This window comes from Onychostoma macrolepis, chromosome 21 (genome assembly GCF_012432095.1).
Source record: "Onychostoma macrolepis isolate SWU-2019 chromosome 21, ASM1243209v1, whole genome shotgun sequence".
Classification (NCBI taxonomy): domain Eukaryota; kingdom Metazoa; phylum Chordata; class Actinopteri; order Cypriniformes; family Cyprinidae; genus Onychostoma; species Onychostoma macrolepis.
Genome location: NC_081175.1, coordinates 10,572,081 through 10,585,016, shown reverse-complemented (window position 1 = coordinate 10,585,016; position 12,936 = coordinate 10,572,081). Strand labels below are relative to the sequence as shown.

At 34.8% G+C, this 12,936-nt stretch overlaps 2 protein-coding genes across 4 annotated transcripts in view; one reads left to right on the top strand and one right to left on the bottom strand.

The window, feature by feature from the left end:
- Positions 1 to 941, bottom strand: part of rgs14b (regulator of G protein signaling 14b) — a 17,487-nt gene extending 16,546 nt beyond the window's left edge. For both annotated transcript variants that reach the window (XM_058758770.1, XM_058758771.1), the window contains exons 1-2: positions 784 to 941; positions 165 to 186 (exon numbers count right to left, since the gene is read on the bottom strand). In XM_058758770.1, coding sequence (XP_058614753.1) covers positions 165 to 186; positions 784 to 828 — 67 coding nt within the window. In that variant the 5' untranslated portion in view covers positions 829 to 941. The remainder of the gene's footprint in view (positions 1 to 164; positions 187 to 783) is intronic.
- arl3l1 (ADP ribosylation factor like GTPase 3, like 1) overlaps positions 1 to 12,936 on the top strand; it is a 19,523-nt gene extending 6,587 nt beyond the window's left edge. The window contains exons 2-7 of one of the 2 annotated variants that reach the window (XM_058758775.1): positions 6,685 to 6,897; positions 7,060 to 7,203; positions 10,904 to 11,020; positions 11,188 to 11,238; positions 12,251 to 12,436; positions 12,532 to 12,936. In XM_058758775.1, the coding sequence (XP_058614758.1) occupies positions 6,880 to 6,897; positions 7,060 to 7,203; positions 10,904 to 11,020; positions 11,188 to 11,238; positions 12,251 to 12,436; positions 12,532 to 12,579 (564 nt within the window). In that variant the 5' untranslated portion in view covers positions 6,685 to 6,879 and the 3' untranslated portion in view covers positions 12,580 to 12,936. Of the gene's footprint in view, positions 1 to 6,597; positions 6,898 to 7,059; positions 7,204 to 10,903; positions 11,021 to 11,187; positions 11,239 to 12,250; positions 12,437 to 12,531 lie in introns of those variants that run through there. The other variant, XM_058758774.1, reaches the window with a different exon arrangement.

Below are 12,936 nucleotides of genomic sequence, written 5' to 3'. Positions count from 1 at the left end.
TGCTAAACCTAGATGTGTGTTGAACCTAGATGTCTGTTCAACAGCCAAGTGGATAAAGTATGAAAACAGTTTTACCCTGATGCCTTTGAAGATACTTTATAGAGGGAAACATATCGTTTATCCTCCATCTCCCCTTTAAAATCCATTATTAATGCATAACTCACCTCCATCTGAAACAGCCAGGGTCTGTGGGAAAATGAAATAATATTGATCAGAGTTGTAATAAAGTACACTAATCAAAAATATATATGTTGGATCACGGCATACAGTCATCTGTGGCATTTGAGGCTCATTTTTTTGGCAATGAATGTCGTTTGATTCAATGCCTGCAGGTGATTCAGACAGACTGAGGGAAAGAGCCCGCCGCTCTCAAGCAACAAAATGTGACACACAATTGGAGTCTGAGACAAAATGGCGGCTCATTTTCCCCCCAGATTGCTTATTAAGTGATATTATTGTTCTCTGATCTTCTCATTCACAGAGGGTAATGTAGTAGAGCTTATATCGTCAATGATCTGCAGGAAAGAATCAAGCAGAAGTGCCAAAAAAGACTTTTTAAAACTATTATTTTTCGCCCTGAATGAAAGAAAGTAGTTGCAACTCTACATTAGCTTGTTCAAGGCCACTTTTAGCCTTATAACCTGACCTGATAAGGTTAATAAACAGCAAATAAACATTGTTACCAAGCACATTTTCATTATCATATTCATATTTTGTGGCAGTTCTCTGTTTGCACACACAAACCAGCACACACCTATACAGTGTCACGCCCTCTGAACATACCTTAAGTCCGATGGATATCCCAATATTGTTCCCTTTCAGAGACATATCCTTTGATTCTCATGTACTTTAGATTATTAATGAGTGCATGAGTGAGTTGTTTCTGATGTGCGTATGAGATGTGCTCTGAGCACAATATAACTTCCTGCTTGAACAGGAAGTCTTACCATGGTAACATGCCGCAAGAGGAAGTGTGGGCATGTTTCAGACAGAGCTCTTTTTTGAAGGTTTTTAGAGTGAAACCATGGCTGCAGTTCTTCCATCATTACATAATGAATGAAGTCATTTTCGTAGAAGAACAGTCATTGAAAAGAAATGATTGTGTATTCGTGACATTTAACATTCGTTGTTCTGTTAATTGAAATGTTTTTGCAGAACTCCTGTAAGATTCTGAAAGAGCACATTTAGATTAGATGAAAAAATTATCGTTCAAGCAATCATGACCAAAATACCGCTGCACTTCTGTTCTTAATGTCAATTAAGTTGCTATCAAACACAATCAAGTCTGTCGTTTTGAGATGATTCAACCCAACATTTGAAAGTCATTACTGAAATTTCAGCTAATGGCTAGCATGGCAGGAGCTCCATGTGCTTGGCAACAGTAAAGAGATGAGGAAATGAGGGCTCTTCTGAAATTAGTGAAACTTTTACCTTGTTGAGGGTGCGTGGGTGACTGTCTGACAGGGTGTTGTGTCTCCCAAGAGTCCTTCGAAAAGAGTTGCGTCGAGCAAGAATTGAGAACCCTCTAGTGATTTCATTGAAACTCAAGGTCCTCTGATTCAAAATTCACACAGAAAAAATTGCATCATATTGGGGTGAATTCAAGTAAATCTGACAATATTTTTTGACAATATTTCTGTATTATAGATATTATAGAAAATTAGGAAGATATTTTATATATGTATGTATATGTATGTGTGTGTGTGTGTGTGTGTGTATGTATATGTATATATATATACACTGTAAAAAGTGATAAGTTGACTTAACTTAAAAAAATTGAGGAAACCCATTGCCTTAAAATGATTAAGTAAATAATAATTAAAAAAAAAAAGTTAAGTGAACTTGACAATAGAAACTTGGGTTTCCTCATATATATATATATACACACACACACACACACACACACACATATATATATATATATATATATATATATATATTAAATATAAAAACAAGGAGATTTTTCATTGACAGACAGAAATACTAATAAGTCAAAAAATATAAATATTATATTATATCATATTATATTAATTACAGCAATATTTCACACCATAGTGCTCCATCCATATCCTCACACAAACAATAAATAATTTTAATTAATTTCTTTCATGAATGCCTTTTATGAAAAAGGCTTAATTAGGTCAACACACATTCAGTTATTTCAATTTTGCCCACATCCAAACTCGGAACTTGCAGTTATAGTTGCAAGAAGCAGAAATCCAATTAAGATGAAAAAGAAACAAGACCGTATTCACCGTTTTGAATAACTATACCCTTAACATAAAGAATCTCAATAATATTGCATCATGACCCAGATGTTTCCACCCTACCAGTTGTATAACACAGATAAGTATAATGAAAGGGAAATCTGGTACCTTTTCCTTGGACTGGACGGATGGTTTCTGTTGGTGGTGAGACAGAGAGATCTCCATGATGAAGGTGGCTGTGTGCTGGAGGCCAGTGAGGTAATACAAAATCTGCGCTAGAACTTCTGGACTCACAGAAACAACGTGTCACTGTGCAAACACCATAAAACACAACGCTGCTGGGTATAAAATTCACTGAGAAGGAAAACACACTGACGCACATTCAGGCAACAATCATCGAGAGAAGCCTGGGCATGACTGGCCATCCGTCATACGGCAGATACAAATGAAATGCACAGTTATCATAAAAAAAGTGTTTGTCTCAAATGTTTGCATGTCTACATCTATCTGAAACACACTTTCCACCGGTGATTTGTTGAAATTTTGTCATCATCTTTAACCTCTTGCAATGCAAAGCTCTATAATCCATTTTGACTGGAACACAAAAACAGTTATTAAAATGTCATAACCACTCTTTTACATAGAATGGTAATGCATGGTAAACATTTAATGCCAAGATCAAACTGTACCATTAAACACATTACACATTTCTGCTGCCATCCAAGATGTAGATGTTCTTTATCATCACTGACTCTCCAATGGATCCTCTGCAGTGAATGGGTGCCGTAAGAATGAGAGGTCAAAGACCTGGAAAAAAATAACAATAATCCTCAAGCAAAAACAGCTCTAAACAAATGATGTGAGAGGACAACAGGGGATGGACTTTTCCACTGAAGGAAGCATTATTATGGATTTTGGCCAGAGGCGATGGTTTAAAGTTAAAATGCTTTAATGATGGATTTGAGTCTTACAAACTCAGTTTTTTTGCTTCACAAGACTTTAATTTATCCGCTGAAATCTTGTGGATTAACTTGTGTATTATTGTGATGTTTTATGGTCCCTGATAGGCCTTTATTCTGTACAGTAGCTCCTAAATAGAAACCTTCTTCTTGTGTAACGATACTAACAGTAATTAGGTCATGATCAGTCTTATAGACGTTCAAAGGTTTATTGTCAAATGGAGACTGTGATTTTGTGTAGTGCTTTTATGAAGAAGCCAGCCAATCGTCCAAACTGCCCAAAGCAGGTCCAGACCAGAAAACCATCCAGAACCAGTTCTGTTTTACGTCACCAAAGCTCCTTCTGTTCTGCGATGGCTGACACCTGTTCCTCTCAATTCATCAGTGCAGCAGTCCGTGCGGCCATAAGCCCGTTCACCATCCCACTCTCCATCGCTCTCACAGCTGGAGAGATGCGCTCAGCCAGCAACAAAGGCATTTGTGTTCCTGTGTGTTTGAAGAGAAAGCAAATGTGGTAATTAATGACCCTTAGCAAAAACGAAAGAAAGAGTTTGTCATGATGTTCATATTCAGATACTTAGACTAGCAGACTTGGTTGTCACAACTCAGAAGAAATACTGAATAACTAATATTATTATATGTGTATAGTTTTAAAATGACAGCGATGTGTCATGGAATAGAAGCGTTTTTAAATTAGATTCAGTCACATTATGAGCTCGAGACAACTTAGTGGAAATAGCAGTTATGTTTTTATGAAGAATAACAACAAAATAAAGGAACTTGGGAAACAAATGAGGAAAACTGTCGACATGCAGTCTGAGTGTAAAGCTAATGTAAACTAGTTAATTTGGTGAGAAATGTTGTTTGTTATCTTGTTACAAGTGTTTTGAGCCCACAGATCCACAAACTTTTTGAGCCCACAGATCCCCAAATATTATGATCCCCTTGTGTAATATAAAATATGGAGCTTGCTATATGTTTTCAAGTAGAAAGACCATGCTGTAAAAAAAAACTAAACCTAAACAAATTAAGTATATGTGTAAAATAATACCAGTTTTTAAATCCACCATTCAAGTAGATGACAATTAATTACTATTCGATTACTGAACATAAAACTATGAATCCATTTTGAATGAAATAACTGATTTCATCACTTCAAACGGTAGAAAGCAGAATAAAATGGTAATAATTTTTGAAATTCTTATTTATAATTTAAAATGCATATGTACTATATATATATTTTAAATAATTATAAACTTCTTTTCAAATGTTTGGGGTCGGTATGAATTTTTAAATGTTTTCTTTTTTTTTCTACTGTTTTCAATTTTAATATATTTTCAAATGTAATTTGTAATTTTAAAATATAATTTATTTAATTTTTAGCATCAAGTAGTCATAGTCTCACACGATCCTTCAGACATCATTCGAACATGCTGATGCTGCTGCTCAAGAAACATTTATTCTTATTATTAAAGTTAAAAACATTTGTACCATTTAATATTTTCGTAGAAACCGTGGTACTTTTCTTTGATGAATAGAAATTTCAAAAGAACTTATTTGAAACAGTAATATTTTATTTTTCATAAATTGCATTTCTTTAAAAGGATTATTTTTTTGGTTTAATTTTTGCACATGCTTCATAGCACCTCGTTCCAGCCTCAGAAATCACTCAGTTATTCACAGTGTGTGACAATGCCAAGATTGCTTCTGAAACTACCTTTTGCTCAGGAAAAAAAAAAAACAATTTAAGAAGTAGGAGAGCAAACATGTATATTTGCTTTGACTCTAATCTCTCTGCTGTTGGAGAAAATGATATTAAAGAGATCTCATTTGTGATTGTACATTTTCCTAAGGGATCAATTAATTTCAATCAAGTTGACACATATATGTGACTTGTTGGCTAATGTAATCATGGAGACTGAAATGTACTTTTTGCTAATGATGTTGCCTTAATTAACATGCTAGACTGTTGGAAATGTCAGAGACGCTATCTATCATCACAGAATGAGTAATAACTTTCAAAGTTTTGCTCATGCAAAAGATGATGGGCAATAAAGGCAGCAACAAGAGAAGCTGATCCATCATCCATGCTAGGTTAACATCTTTTGAGGAGTTGGTTGGTCATTCAGTAATTGGTTCCTAATCCCTCAGAATATTATAGAATCCCTACAAGAGCAAACAGCCAACAATAGAGTGCAGTACGTCTGCAGAGCAGTGATAAGGACCCATGGGATGCACCAGGGAACTTCTGCATTGTGAGTCTGGATTCTGACTGTTCTGTGGATAGAGATGCTCCCCATTGCTTTCATTAACAGGGAGAAAGGAATATTGTGGCTCTTTGGAGTAATATAAAGGGAAAGAAGGACCGTTTCTAATCCCTGGGGAAGTGTTCCTGCAAGAGAAAGATGAAGTCTTGATGATGGTCTCTCTTATACTGCTACATCGGCCTGCCTGTATCTACTGAGGTCTTATGTAGGAAGAGAAAGTAGCTTTAAAGATTCAATATGAAGTGGAATCTTGGAATAAAGATTCTCTATTTCAAGCCCTGTAAGAGAACTAAATATAGGGATGATAAGTGGTCTTGACACTGTAACTATAGTGGAATAACTCGAGTGGTTTATTGGTTTACTTCAATTGAGAATTCTTATTTGACTGCTAACCAGAAGCTCACAAATTATACAAAATAACGTTTACACTAGTGTTTTGGTAATAAATGTCATGTGACATTATTCTGCAAGTCACATGAAAATGCAATGAAAGTTTTTACTAGCACTCTATTTTGTGCTTTCTTAAATCCTATTGTTATTCAACTTAAGATATAATATAAAAATAATAGTATTAAAATATAAAACGTTTAACATGAAACACTGTGTAAACCACAGACCTTATTTCAGGCATTTAACCAAAAACCCATTCAAAATTCCACTGACTTCAGGACGATAGAACCGGAAGTGCTTAAAATTCTTGTTTCCAGGTTTTAGCCTACGAAAGTACTGTTTGTCATCCCTGCAGCACTCTATTAGCCAACTCTAATCCCTTGATCCCCACCCTAACAATGTTCCCTCACCTCACATTACACCCTGAACAACCATAATTTCAAATATAAACACTACTGCCCTCTGCTGCTTGGGAGAGGTATTGTGAGGCTGCATTCACTGTCTCTTAAACAACAAGTATTGAAAATGACATGAGATCTTATAATTTATATAAGCCCTTGTAATTTATTGCTCCAGAAAACAGCAAGTGAGATATGAGGGCCATCCAAGCTTGTAAATGTTAAAAGAAAGGGTCAAGAAGACAATATAGTGTAGACTAGAAGAGAGCACAGAATCTCAGTGGCCTGTCCTGAAGCAGGTGGTTGTTAAGGATAATCCAGGTAAGTCTTTAATGCTGGAGATGTGCTGGAGGAGACGAGTGGAGGGGAGGCGGGCGGAGAGATTGCTAATTGTGGCCTACTAATCCAACCCCTCCCCCACTTTCACCCACCTCCACATCCTCCCCTATATGTCACATATGAGGAAGGCCAGGCGCATAGAGAAGGAAAGGTACTGCACCCTGTGAAGTGAAGAACGAGTACTTTGAGGGAAGAGGATCCAGGAAACAGTGGACGGATAAGAAAACCAAACACTTACCTGGATATACCCTGCATAGAATGTAGCTGCGCTTTTCCATCTCTCTCCGCATCCTCTTCCTACCACAAAATTCACGGCACTATGGGAGAAGTCCAAAAGGTACGTGTTTTGATCTGCTTGATGGGCCTATTTGAATCAAATAATAGTTTTTTATTAATGTTATACACATCATTGTGATGAATAGGAGATTTCATGGATGTACCCAAAACTTGAAAATGAAACTTTAATTAGATCTTTTAGGCACAAATGTTTGTTTTCAAGGGTTTGTTTTCAGTCATTGAGAAGCTAAAAGGCACTACTGAGCAAGAGCTGCGAATAGTTCTTCTCGGTCTCGATAACGCCGGAAAAACCACTTTGTTAAAACAACTCGCCTCCGAAGATGTGAACACCATCACTCCAACTCAGGTGAGAAGAGCAGCCACGAGGCACTTTCAAAGCACTAGATTTTTTACAGTTTGCTCTTGCACTTTCTTAATATGCTTGTTACTTTGACAACCAGGACACATGTGGTTATAAAAGCAGCACAGCCCTTTGCCATTCCAGAATATACATTTACTTTTTAATGATGTGTTATGAATGGCAAAAACATGTCTCATGGGTAATTCAGCCTAATTTGCTGAGGCTGTAGAAAGGTGTGAAGTTATTAGCTGGTGTGAAATGTTAACACATTTCTTGAGCTTTTTTACTGTTTAACAAATTCAGTAGAAATAATCTCAAAGCATTTGACAGTTACACTTCAGTTTAGTTACCATACAGAACTGTAAATGATAGTGGTAAAGTCATTCTTTGGCATGAAACCAATGTGTATCTTTAGCTGCATCTTGGATAACACTAGACTGTACAACCAATATAAATGAATCAGGTTAATCAGTGACTGTGGATGAATAATACCGTGAAAAACCTCTTAAAAAGTTAGACATGATCACGTCTTTGACTTTGGGGTAACTTTTTGGGGGTCTGCCTAAGAGAGAGAGAGAAAAAAACTAAGTATACTGGAAATGAAGTATAATATAATAAATATAATATAATAATATTTTATAGCATATTTTTAAAAAAGTGAAGAATATGAGAAATAAACTGACAACTATTAGAAATAAATTTGCTGTTGCAAATTATAAAATGCATTATGACATACAAAGTGAAATAGTGAATATGTCACAATTATGAGAAATTAAGTCTTAGTTGTCTTTGTTTAATTTTGGGGTAAACATGGACTTCCATTCGTAAGTTATACCCAATTGTTATTTCTGTTATGAAAATACAATTAAAATACTATTAATATATTAAAACAAACACACAAATCAATATATCAATCCTCAGTCCCATCAATAATATTATAATATATTTTTTCACTTTATATGCAGTTTGCAGAAAAGGTATTTTGTCAGAATACACAGCTTCTTAGACAGTAACCTTTTAGTCTGAGGTGAAAACGACTTCCATTGAAATATTATGTACAGTTTTAACCTTTATAAGACTGATGGTTAAATGTCAGCTGTTGCAATTGCCATCAAAAAAGCATTTAGTCTTGCCCTTTGACCCCCTAAAAAAAATATATATGTGATTTATTTAATTCTATGTGTCACCGTAGCATGACAAAAGTTGATGTTGTTTCATCAGTTATGTTGTTTCACCTACAACCCATGAGACAAAAAAAAAAAAGCATAGACAACAATCACTGCTAGTTAACCACTTGATGGCAGATACTGTCCTAGAAAAAAAAAAAAAAACTACCATCCAAGTAAATGGTATAAATAGACACGATAACATCTCAATCTTCCAAGAAAGTTAATAGGATCAAATGTGGTCAGTCTGGTTTACCGCTCTGTTTACTGTTGAGGGTTCAGGGATAGAGCACTAATACACACCATCACTGTGCGTAGTGCTAGTTATTAGCATAAAGTCAGCTAACTAGAGATAACACATACCTGTATGACAAAAAAGTTTTTAATATCAATTTTTTTTTTAAAGTCTGAATTCATGCATCATTGATTGATAGTAGGCCTATCATCCATTTCTAGAATGGCTGCAAATGATGGCTGTTAGCACAACATTTAGCATGGATTCTTTTTAACTCTGCTGCGCACAGCTTGCTATTAGTTAAGATGTTGGTAAACCATTACTTGATTACTTAAAATATCCTGGGACCTGGATGTAATGTGAGACTATTTGCTATTTAGCATGTGTTTTGTTAACAGACATTATATGCTGCAGCCAGTTAAAGCTGCAAAGAGCTGAGGCCTGTGGGGAGAGAAGATCCTCTCTAAGAATAGCACCACAACAGTGTCTTTAATCCCATGGTTAAAGATTACTTAACCATAAAGTCTCAGAAGTTGGAGGCTGCTCAGGGCCAGGATAAATTTAGACTAGGAGAGTTTAAATACATTGTGCTTCTATCTGGTGTTTTGTGTGTGATTAGGATTGTGACCTAATCAAGCCTTCATTATGGAAGCCTGTTTCTGCTTCATAGTAAAAAAAAAACTAAGAAGGTAACTTTGAAATAAAGTTTAAAATAAGAAATGTGTAATGTAAGAAATCACACTATGAGATATGTATAGTTTCAACTATAAGATATAAAGACACATTATGTGATTTAAGTCACAGTTGGGATATATAAAGTCATAATTACGAGATATAGTCAGGGTTGTGAGATATAAACTCACACACTGGGAGGTTAAGTCAATGTGAAATATATAAAGTCACAATTGTGCGATTTAAAGTCGCACTGTGATGTTATATCAAGTCACAACTGTGAGATGAATTGCAGTTGTGATATATTGTCACAATTGTGAGATTCAAATCACATTGGGAGACAGAAAGTCCAAATATAAAATCGAAACTGTGAGATTTAAAGGGATAGTTCACCCAAAAATTAAAATTATACCATTATTTACTCACCCTCATGTCGTTCCAAACCCATAAGACCTCCTTTCATCTTTGGAACACAAATAAAGATATTTTTGATGAAATCCGAGAGCTTTCTGACCTGAATATACTCAAAAATATCTTAATTTGTGTTCTGAAGGTCTTACAGGTTTGGAACGATACGCTGTAAAAAAAAAAAATGTTGAGCCAACTTAAATTTTGAAGGCAACCAGCTTCAGCAGATTTTTGAGTTTGCTCAACTTATTTTTGTGGGAGATTCTAAAATTGTTGTTGTATAAACTTAAAATGACAAGTTGAGAAAACTCAAAAATCTGCTGAAGCTGGTTGCCTTCAAATTTTAAGTTGGCTCAACGTTTTTTTTGTTTTTTTTACAGTGTATGAGGGTGAGTAATTAATAACAGAATTTTCATTTTTGGGTGAACTATCCCTTTAAAGTCACCATTATGAGATATCTAGTCACAATCAAGTTAAATCTCACAATTGTGACAATATATCACAACTGTGAGATTTAAAGTCATAAGTGTGAGATGTCTAGTCGCAATTGTGAGAAGTTGAAATTGTGAGATATGAAGTCAAGATGTCATCACAGTTGTGAGTTTCTAAATTTACAATTGCGATATATAGTAACAATTGTGAGAATTAAAGCCATATTGTGAGATTTAAAGTCAAAGGTGTGAGATATTCATTCACAATTAAGAGATTGAAGTCACATTGTGAGAAATAAAGTCATGATTGTGAGATTTAAATTCACAACTTTGATGTATAGACACAATCATGAGATATAAAGTCACGTTTTGAGATTTAAGTTATAACATAGTCACAACTGCAAGATTTAAAGTCACAAGCAGGATATATAAATTCACAATTGCGAGATTTATTTCTCCCAATATAATTTTAAAGTGATATAAAGGTGCAATTACAAGATTTAAGTCACATACACTAAAAAAAAAATAGTAAAATTTTAATAGTAAAAATAATAGTTAATAGTTTTAATAGTAAAATTCCATCAATATTAATGTATTTTAACTGAATAACTGATTAAGGATTGTTTAGTTATTCAATTAAAATACTTAAGGACTATTCAAGTCAATCTGGTGGAATTTTACTATTATTTAAATTGCGTAAACCTTATAAAATTTTTTTTTTTTAAAAAAGCTTCTTTTAGTTTTTCTTTTGAGCGTAGCCACAGCTGTATCATGTGCTAATTTTGTTCTTTCAGGGTTTCAACATTAAAAGTGTGTCCTGTGATGGCATGAAGCTGAATGTGTGGGACATTGGAGGACAGAGGAAGATTCGACCATTCTGGAAGAAGTACCTGGAGAACACAGATTTATTGGTATGACAGCAGTGTTCAGGCGGAAGTTTCTGAAGTTAACTTTCTCAATGACATTGACCATGTTGTCAGAGTATTTACAATCACATATGTAATTACATTTCTGTTTTGTGTATCAGTCAAAAAGCTTTTTTCTCTTTAATAGTTCCTTTTCTCTCTCCCTTTTTTAGATTTATGTGATTGACAGTGCAGACAAAAAGAGATTTGAGGAAACAGGATTGGTAAGACTACACATCTGTGACAATCATAGCTTCTCCTCTTTTTTTCTTGAAAAGCATTTTATCTGATATATTTATACGTCAAGCAATTTCTTTCACTTGTAATGCGCACAGGCTGGATATCTTTAGTCTCCAGACTCAATTGAAACAGCTGTCAGCACAGACCAAAGGAGATCTCATTCTATGTATCTAATTTCTAAATGTTTTCAAAACAGCCTTTCTCTATTTTAATAGCTTTAAACTCTTTATTGCATATCATTAATTAGTTCCTTAATTTGAAGTGTGTTGAAATGCCAATTATTTGCCTGAGTTACATTATTTTGGACTTGTTCCATAACAAAATGTTGAACTTCCCCTCTATAAAAGTATATATACATTTTCAAGGAATATAACCTAAGAGTGAATGCTGTTGTTCTAAATAATTCACATATGTGACCCTGGACCACAAAAAGTTTACAATAAGTATTCAAATCTGGAATTTTACTTTGCTCTTGCTTCTGAGAAAATCAAAAGACATTTTTAACAATTAATTTGGTACTCTTATGTACAAACGGTAAGCTTTTTAGAGAAAAACTGAGTTTAAAAACCTCATAAAGGTGGAAATGAGAAGAGACAGGGAAACACATTTCTATCAGGCCAACAAAATGAGAATTTGAAGATAAAATGTATTAATATTAAGATAAATTTATTAATGTATATTAAAAAAAGTTGGAAGAATTCCTAATTTAAAGGATGCATCCAAAAAATGATTCACTCATGACTCATTTACTAACTCTCAAGTTGTTCCAAACCTTTATAAATTTCTTTCTTCTGCTGAACACAAAAGAAGATATTTTTAAGAAGGCGGGAAACTAAACAGTTGCTGGTACCCATTGACTTTTTTTAAGGGCATAGTCTTGGGTTCAATCCTTGGTATACACACTATACAACCATAGTATCGGCCAAATAGTACTCACCATATAATAACCCCTATGTGGAGTCTTTTTGACTCCTCTGTGTTGACCTTCTTCCACAGGAGCTCTCGGAGCTCATCGATGAGGAGAACCTGAAGGGTGTGCCATTGCTCATCTTTGCCAATAAACAGGACCTGGCCACAGCCTCTCCGGCCAGTGAGATCGCCGAGGGCCTCAACCTACACACGTACCGGGACAGAGAGTGGCAGATCCAGGCCTGTTCTGCTGTATCTGGGGAGGGTGTACAGGTTTGTAAATATATAGTGAATTTATTTCAGTTTTACCCTTATAGGAGTAGTTTAAGACATTGTTTTTTGGGTTTTTTTTGTTTGTTTTCTTTCAGGATGGCATGAACTGGATCAGCAACAATATTGTAAATAAGAAGAAATGAATCTGCTCACTTCCAAGTGTTATTTTGTACAATTGCTCTGATACTTCTGTTAATGTAAACCACGTATAAAAAAAATTACTTTTTTTTTGGTACATATATTAATGATCTATCTTCCTGTTTGTAAATTGGCTGCCAACAGAGACTGGCAGGAAATCAAACAAAACAAATCATTTTTCCCACTCTTATCTCGTATGCTCTTCCAGAGAGTTTTTGTTGCTCTCTGACTAGACAAGCTTTCTTTAAAATCTGTAAATCATGCTTTTGCTGTCATGTTTTCGAGAAATATGACATACCAGGGCATAAATAATGCACACAAGCAAGATTTGCAGCCTAAAATAAGAATGAGGTATCCGTGTA